At 54.7% G+C, this 8,993-nt stretch overlaps 1 protein-coding gene across 1 annotated transcript; it reads right to left on the reverse strand.

The window, feature by feature from the left end:
- Window positions 1-3,609: 3,609 nt before the first annotated feature.
- Window positions 3,610-6,051, reverse strand: FOXI3 (forkhead box I3; the record flags this gene model as incomplete). Its single annotated transcript, XM_082282438.1, has 2 exons — window positions 3,610-4,199; window positions 5,355-6,051. The coding sequence occupies 2 exons, from the start codon at window positions 6,049-6,051 to the stop codon at window positions 3,610-3,612; spliced, it is 1,287 nt and encodes a 428-aa protein (XP_082138564.1).
- Window positions 6,052-8,993: the final 2,942 nt, after the last annotated feature.

Below are 8,993 nucleotides of genomic sequence, written 5' to 3' on the forward strand. Positions count from 1 at the left end.
TAAACGACCCCGTGCTGGAGAAGTGCCACACGTAGGAGCCAGCAAGCATCTCTGTTACTGATCCAACCCATCTCTTGAAATTCCTCTGGACTGCGCTTCTTTTCAAGCAGGGAATGCTTTTTTTAGGAGTTGTGTGTGCTGGGAGTGTTGCAGAGGTACCAGGCAGCTGTGCTGGTGGTCATCAGCACAACCATGGTTTCACACTGAGTACCACAACTGGGGTGGAACCTCTCCGGATGCCTAAAAAGAGTGGTGAAAATAAGCAAAGATGAGACTTCTTGCAATGCTTAACTGTAGTGACCAGCAGCCGGGATCTGTGGGCTACCAGCTAACCCGCATGAAATCACTGCTCCCCTAGAGCCAGAAGTTATGTGAAGGACACATTTTACCCGGTGATCCCCGTGGCTGCCAGAGCAGAGAGGATGGACGCCTGAAGTTTGGGCCTTTCTCCGAAGGAATGACAATTCTTGGCTGACTTCCTTGGGAGTGGGCTATGCCCCGGGCTTCTGGGCCATCACCTGACCCGGGCTGGGAAGAAGCTCATTGTCATGGAGAACTGCCCAACTCAGGCATGGTCTTGGCATTTATAGGGAAGTGGGGACTCTCAGGGTGGGACAGCAGGCTAATTGCCTTTGTCTTCCCCCACCTTCAATCGGGGAATCTCAGTAAATCCCTAAACTCATGACAAAAGCCCTGCTGCTTTTAAGTGCCTCTCATTAAACACAATCCTCTTGCCCTCCCTCTCCCAAGGTTTGCTAAAAAGAAGTCTCTTTTAATGGCAAAAGGAAACCTAAAAGGCTGCCATTAGCTCATTCACTCGTCTCCTCTGCCGATGGGTGTCTATTTGCTGAAATCTCCTCTCAAGTGTCTCTTTACCTTGAGCACATCGGGGGTGGCTCCTCTGCAGGAGGGGCCACAGCTAAGGATGTGCTTTCCCTGGAAGAAGCACAGTTTGGTGCCAATGGCTGGACAGGTGCACTGGGGACAGTCAGACCTGCCAAAGCCTCCCTCGAGCCCACCACCATCACTCCGGACAGGGGCTGGAGCACTGGAGTGGGTGAATCCTTCTCTGACTCTGCTCTGGCAGGTTCTGGCTATGCCCCTGCCAACCGATGTGGCACAAGGTCTGTTGAGCCATAGGATATTGCTGAGGACATACTGCCAGGTGCAGGCCACCCAACAACACGAATCTGCCAGATTTGGGATCCTCAGGAGAAAATGTTTACGGGTACTGTGCAGAAACATACAGCTGATGGAGGTGGCAACATGAATTTGCCATTGATTCTGGATCCTCAGACATTTAGGTGTAATGCCTGCAGAAACACAGCTGATGGAAGTGACTGAGGGTAAATGCTGAAATAAATCTAAGTGGAAGAACATGAGCTGAACACACACAAGCATCCTGCATTGGCCCAATGCTTGCTAAGGTCTGAGAGCAGGCTGGCAGAGTGGAGAAGGGGTGCACTGGTCGCTTAGATACACAAGTATGCAGTTCCTGGATTACTTAGGGACAGGATCTTTATCTTTCAAAGGTGTTGGGAATCCCTCCATTGCTCTTAGATCAAACTGGTGGGACTGAACTCGAGCAGGACAAGACTGACCACCCTGTCCTTTTCCTAGTGGTAGTCTGCCCTTTCCCTCCCATTATCACTGCCACTGCATCACCTGAGATGGAATTAAAATCAGGACGAATTACCCCTAAAGCCAGGAAGATGGTATCTGTGCTGGGAAGGGGTGAGGGGGAGAGGGGTGAGGCAGGACTTGCCAGCCACCCACTGGTCTCAGCGATTGCACAAAGGGCGGTTGGCCAGTGCTGGGGCAAGTACTTGGTCCCGATCCCAAGCACATGGAAGTCATCTGATGTTTCGTCATGGCTTCATTATATTTTGGATCAGGCCAGCGGTTTGTCTTGCATCACTGCCCTGTATGTTCTGCAGGTAGCCAGTGCGGAGGCGCTGCCAACTATTTTGTGTTCTGAATAGCCTGCAGGGATGGCCTTAAATCACAGCAGATGCCTGTATGTTAAACAGCTGCAATTTCATGCTTAACTTCATTATTGATGCTACATTCCTCATGAAGATATTTACATTTATGCTCTAACCGCACACGGCCCCGGACAAACAGCTCGTGAACACGGCAGGAATGAGGGGTTGATTGTTTAGCATAATGGCTACTGGAGGACGGATTCTCCTTTCCCAGCAGCAGGAAATCAGGAAGGGTTCTCAGAAGCGCTGCCTGGCCCTCTAGCTGACTGGTCCCACCTCTTCACTGGCCCACAGTGTAAGCAGGTGCAATCCCATTAGACAAACTGATTTGCAAAACAGACTGAGCCTCCTGCTAGCTGGCACCATGCTGAAACCAGTCCCGCCTCTTTTACTGTTGCAAGTTTTTATTTTTTTTACCAAATCAGGCTGAAAAAGGACAGTTGTAATTCAGACCATTGAGAAAAACAAACAAACAAAAACGCAAGAGTGCCCACACTGCACAGTGAGACTCCAAGAAACTGCAAACCAGCTCAGATGAGTCTCCTTTCGGTGCAGAACAGGGTTTTTTTCCGTCCTACTGCGCAGATGAAATTGTTCGTAAATTTTTACACCTTTTACCCCAAACGATGTGAAAGAAAAACCTGTCTCCCACAGAGTTTTAAAATACCTCAAACATACTGATGAACAACCAGGCCAATATCTAACAATTGTTAATATTTTATTCCCAACAGCTGTTCAGCCTGAAAAGTTTCAGTAATACACTAAAAACAAAAACAAAACCAACAAAAAATTCAAAACAAATAAAACAACAAAAAGGGGGGAAACAAAGTAAAATAAACTTTAACAAAGTTTAAAACACATTATAAATAAGTACAGCTCCAGAGCATAATTTACAAATACAAAACCACATAGAAACGTATGTACAGAAGAGATACATTACGTACAAATATGTATAAAAATACCCCAGTGTTTATTCTTGTGCTAAAGCTGCATGGCTAGAGTTATCTTTGGTACTAAGCTCAGGGAAAGAAGATGGTTTTACAAGACACGGCCTGCTGTACAATATGCCAGACACAGGAAGACCCTCTGCGAGTTTGAGGAGGTTTTGGGTGGGTGTTTATACAGGGTATCCCCCTGTGCGTTGCATATTGCAGGATCAGGGCACAAGCAAGGGCTTACAGACGCAATTGCTGGCAGAAGAGTTTTTTAATACATTGTACAAGGCACTTCATAAGAAATCTCTTCATTTTTGTTTTCCTGTTCTCTTCTAAGACTCACTGGATGTCTACGCTTGGCTCTTGCCAATACCACTTTATGGCTATGGTTTTGAAACTTCTTGTTCTACATTCAGGATTAGAAACCTCTGAAAACATTAATTCAGTTCACGCCTGCAGAATTTAGATGGCAAAACATCTACACCACCTAATGTTTTCCACGATGGGGAAAAAAACTTTGCATCTGCCTTCTGCTGGTGCTTAAGGGGTGTTCTTATTTTGAAAGGTGAGAAGATCCATTTTCCTGGAAGAACTCCTGGGAAGACTCCACATTGAAATGCTGTTTGCAAAAGCGCATGGTCCAACTCCCATTCCCTTTGCAGCGCTGGCCGGCTGGCTGCCCCAGCATCCTACACCTCTGTCCCATCCCGTGTGTAGATGAGGCTGTTGACTGTGAAGTTGTAGTAGTGGTTGTACTGGGCTCCCTGGCTGCCGCTGCTGGGGTGGAAGGAGCTGTAGTAGGCAGGGGAAGGTCCTGCGACCCGCTGCAGCTGGTCTGGGGAAGGCACCTCCTGAGAAGAGCTGCTGGAAGGGGTGAAAGTGCCACTGCTCAGCTGCCCAGCAGAGAAGTTCCTGTGATGCAGGTCACTGCTGAGACCCCCTGTCAGCCGGCTGCCTCCGCCGCTCAGGGAGCTCATGCCGCTGAAGAAGGTGCTGAGGCAGCTAGGGGTGGATGAAATGATACTGGAGGGAGAGGAGCTTTTGGGATGGTCCCTGGCAGAAGGTGAGGGGTCCAGCTCTGGGGGTGGGCTGTTTCCACATGGTTTGCCTGTGGCTGGGATGGGTCGCTCTTCCTCAGCCTTCAGGCCCCCCAGAGAGGAGGCTGCTGAGGCGGTCGCGGGCGCGTTGGGCTCAGAGCGCCGCTTGCGTTTGCGACGGAAGTTCCCGTTGTCAAACATCTTCTCACAGTTGGGATCTAAGGTCCAGTAGTTTCCCTTCCCTGGTGGAAAACAGGAGACACAAGAGAGAAAGTCAGCGTCTGCGACAACCCCACTGCTGACAGATAAGCAGCATCCATGTCTTTGTCCAACTGGCACAGAACCCACATCTCTCCTACACCTGTTCTTCCTCCCTCTGTTATCCAGTACATGGATCCAAAACCTGTTTCCAGGATATTTCCTCCTCCATCCCTCCAATGCCCAAGTGAACGTTGAGGCCACAAAGAAGAGGAGAACTTCCCCATCTCAAAGCATAAACAGATCTGCACCTCTACATCAGACCTGGCTAAAGAGAATGTGAAGAGGGGCTCCCCTGGCTCTGGCTGCCGCACAGCCAGCTCAGCAGTGGGTGACAAGGCAGTGCCCGGGCCATGGCTCTCAGAAGAGCTGATGGAGAGGTGGGCTGGCACACTCAGGCACACCGAGGGGACAGCAGACCAGCAGCATTGAGCTGCGGGGGCTGCAGACAAGCTGCCCCTCGCACAAGACTTGGTGCGAGGTGCTGTGGAGGCATCAGCTGTCCCCACTCGCCTCCTGCCCACGGCCGAGACGGGCGCAGTGACCCCGCAATGTCCCGAGCGGGCTCCAGCCCGGCACGTCCCGGCCCCGCCGGGCCGGACCAGCGCTGCCCGGGCGCGCCTCCGCCCACTCCCGGGCACCGGCTGTGCCCCGGGGCCGGGCCGGACAGCGGCGGCCAGGGAGGGGAGCCGTGAATCACGGCCGAAGGAGCCGGGCCTTGCACAACCCGCGCTCCCGGGCTGCTCGTGGAGGGGGCGAGGGCTGGGGCCGGCCGGACCCCGCCTACACCTCCCGCGGGACAGCGCCGGGCCGGGCTGGGGCGAAAGGGGATGGTCACATCACAGCGCCCCGGACGGGGGACGGGGAAGCGCGGTCTCCTCACAGCGCTGGCCCCGAGGGGACGGGGAGCGTGGTCTTATGACAGCATCCGACTAGAAGGGATGGAGAAGCGCGGTCTCATCATAGCGCTGGCCCCGAGGGGACGGGGAGCGCGGTGTCAGGACAGCGCCCGACTAGAAAGGGATAAGGGACCCGCCGGCCACGGGGACGCTGCCGCCCCTCTGTCACGGTGGTGCCGGTGTCCGAGCCCGCCGGTCCCCGCTGCCCCGCCATCCCTCCCGCCCGGCGCGGCACCTCACCGGGGTCGTCCTCGTCGCGGGGCACCTTGCGGAAGCAGTCGTTCAGGCTGAGGTTGTGGCGGATGCTGTTCTGCCACCCGGCCTTGCTGCGCTTGTAGAAGGGGAAGTTCTCGGCCACGTACTGGTAGATGTGGCTGAGGGTGAGCTTCCTCTCGGGCGCGCTCTGGATGGCCATGGCGATCAGCGCCGAGTACGAGTAGGGCGGCCGCACCAGCTTCAGCAGCTCCTCCTGGCTGGCCAGGCTGAGCCAGCTCAGCTCCGCGCCGCCCGCCGACGGCGAGCCGGGCGCCGGGGGCGAGCCCACGAGCTGCCCGCCCCGCGAGCAGCCGTACGAGGCGGGCGGCAGGAAGGGCGCGGCGGCGGCGGCGGCGCCGGGCGGGCCCTGCAGGTAGGGCGCGGGGCTGTTCATGCCCCACAGGTACCCGGCGTTGGCGGGAGCCCCGTAGTCCCCCAGCGCGTACCCGCCCGCCCGCTGCCCGGACGAGGCGGCGGCGGCGGCGGCGGCAGCGGCGGCCGCGGCGGCGGCGGCGGCGGCGCCGGGCGGGTGGAGGCTGGGCTGGGGGTAGACGCTGAAGTTCTCGCTGCAGTACACGGCCATGTCGGGGGCTTCCTGGGCGCTGCGGGGCTGCGGGGGCGCGGGGGCGGCCGCCGGCGCCGAGGCTCTGGGCTGCGCCTGCTGCAACTCACCGGCGCTCATAATCCCTGGCCATGCAGGGCGGCCGGCGCTCCCCCCCGCTCCCGTCCTCTCCCGGCGACACCCCCCGCCCCGCGGCCCCGGTGGCCCCAGACCAAAAACTCCCGGGGGGCTGCGGCGCGGCGCCCTTATAGGCGCTGCCGTGCGCCCGGACTCCCCGCCCGCGGCCGGGGCCGGGGCTGGGCGGGCGGCGGCGGCGCGCAGGGAGCAGCCAGTAGCGCGGCTCGGCGGCGGGCAGGGAGGCGGAGGGGGGCAAGGCCGGGCCCCGAGAGCGGCGATGGGGGAGGGACAGGCGGGGGAGCTGCGGGAGGCGCCAGGGATTTGGCTCCCGGCAGCGCGGGGGCAGAATCCCCGCGCCGGACCCACCCCTCGGGCCGTGCCCATCCCCCCCCTCCCCGTCCTGGGGGTCTCTCCCGGCGCTGCCCGGTCGCCTCCGCACCGGCCGCCCCCTCCCCGGAGCTGTCCGCGCTGCCCCAAGGCTCAGGGATGCGATCCCGCTTTCCCACGGATGCGATCGCCCCCGATCCCTTCGGCCCCGACGCAGAGGTCGGAGAGGGATGAGCATCGCTGCGGTTCCCCCGACGGGAACGCGAAGGGTGGAATTCGCTTAAACTCTCTTCCTGAAGTGTAGTTTTGCCGCCCGTCGCTCAGCAGCCAGGGCTGAGGTTGCAGTTCATTAGCTTTGGATAAGGAATTGCCCGAAATTAAAGAAACGAACACCACCGGCGTGTTCGCTCGTACCGCGGGCGGAGCGGACTGGCGGGCGCGGGGCGAGATTTAGTGAATAAAAGTTATTTTCGCCTCAGTACTCTGGGGCAGCCTCAGGAAAAGCGCATCCTTTTGCAGAGAAAAAGCTCTCGGTGTTCGTAACGATCCCGACAGCCGGGATGTATACAGGGACCAGCTCCGGCAGATCTTCTGATCCGGGGCAAAGCACACGTGTAACAACAAAAATACGGTCAGTGGTGCAGGAGGATTTAGAGAGTCTTTTTCGGTCGCTTACCAGATACATAAGTCGTACATTTCATCCCCCGTTCTTAAATGGGGTTGTTATTCAGTTTTCTGCTGGTAAAAATGCCCAAAAATGCCCTTTCTTGGTGTATACACGAAGCGCTCTCTGCAAGCGTGTCTTGGTCTGACAACAGGATTTGGGGCAGAGGAGTGTTTGGGAGAAGCCTTTGCGTTTTATGCCTTTCATAAAATAGTTATAAAAACACATGTAAACCAGTGAAGCTTTCCCGAGTTGTCTCCAATCCCAAATTTTCATCCCGTGTGATCTAAGCAGGGATATAATAGCCGAAGGATTTTCGACTTTGTATTTCGTTTTAAAACAAGTGAACAAACGTTTTTTGAGACAGAGAATAACTTAAAGGTGACTGTCTTACAGAACTAGGATTTGGGGTTTTCTCCTTTAATCATCAGGAGAGGTGTTTGGGGGGTTTGTTGCTTTTTTGTTTTGTTTTGTTTTGTTGGGTTTTTGTGTGTGTGCGCGTGTTTTTTCATTCTTCTGTTGTTACTTTGTTTCCGTCACTGTTGCTGATTTTATTTTGGATCCCTTGGGGAAAGACCTTCCAGTGTGTATTTGGATATCCAGAACAGCAGGAGAAAAGTTTACATTACGTTTCGCAAGGTGCCTTTTCCCTTCTCAGCTTCCTTGCCCTTAAGATTTATAACAGCTCCTCATCTTTTTTAGAGCAGGGTCGCGCTGGAAAATGCCGGTTTGAAGTCTGACGGGACAACAGGCATCCAAACCAAGCACTTTATGGGGAAATCACAGCTAGAAAGGACATTTAAAGGACAACAAACAGGCAGAGTTTTAAAAAGCAATTTTCCTCTGAGTTTGAAGAGCTAAGCCGAAAATATTATCCTCTAAAATTACAACAAATCTGTGTTTATCAAAACCCCCTCGATCGTTGCAGGAGGGAGAGGAGCAGTCAGTGGGATCGCCGTATCTCTCGAAATTGAGGTTTTTGCTCCAGGGATTTGATGTTTTTGGGCAAAGGCAGAGCCATCTAGAGGAGCAGCCCGGCTATGGCGAGGCGGGGAAGGCAGTTTCCCTCACAGGCAGAGGTGCTGCCTTCGAGCTTCCTTTAGCTGATTTCTCTGCCTCCAACAAAGGAAACGGCTTAGAAAATAATGCTGAATTAGCTCTAATAAAAATACGTGTCCTCAGAAAACTCCAGCTTGCTTTACTGAATAGTAAGGAATGTGAAACAAAAATAGCTTTAGAGAGGTTATTACACAGCTGGGATGGCATGGATATGCAAACCAACACTTAATTTAAAGAGTGGAGAGAATAAAGCTTTGATGGTGTGACGGCTGTAAAAACATTTAATTTTCTTAATGCATTTATCCTGCAAGTAGCGTGCAGTGTTGCCTTGAAACATCATCAGCTCTCAGTACAGACCTGTTGCTGTTCCCTTCTGCCAAGGCATGAGGAGAGCATGAAGAGATCCAGCACTCTGCCTCTCTGCTTTCTAAGTGCTGCTTTTTTTCCAGAGAGCTCTGGGAGACGTTTGCCTTGCAGAAACGCACCGGGGAGCTGGCAAGAGATGATGAAACACAAAACTGAAATCAGTTTCAAGGTAAGAGTCTGAGGCTACTGTCCATCACTGGGAGCAGATTTGGGGGTGGGTTTCAGCAGCTTTGTTGGCTCTGTGAGTGGGCAGTGAGGTGTGCTGAGTAGAGGAGCCCGTGGCACCTCGAGCTGGGCTGAGCTGTATCCCCAGCCAGCTGTGATTAAGTGCAAACTTCTCCAGCCAGCTGCCTTAGAAGGTGTTTCAAGGCTTCCCAAGTGCTGAGGGAGAGCAGGGTCCTCCCCATCCTTGCCTGGTGCTGTCCCCACTGTTGGCTTAGGTGCTGTGCCTGTCCTTGTTGTGCATGCAGCAGCACTTTCCCCCTGTGGGAGGACACTGGCTTTGCCTCTGAGGCCCTGCTCCTCTGAA

The sequence above is a fragment of the Coloeus monedula genome, assembly GCF_965178545.1.
Source record: "Coloeus monedula genome assembly, chromosome: 5".
Lineage (NCBI taxonomy): Eukaryota > Metazoa > Chordata > Aves > Passeriformes > Corvidae > Coloeus > Coloeus monedula.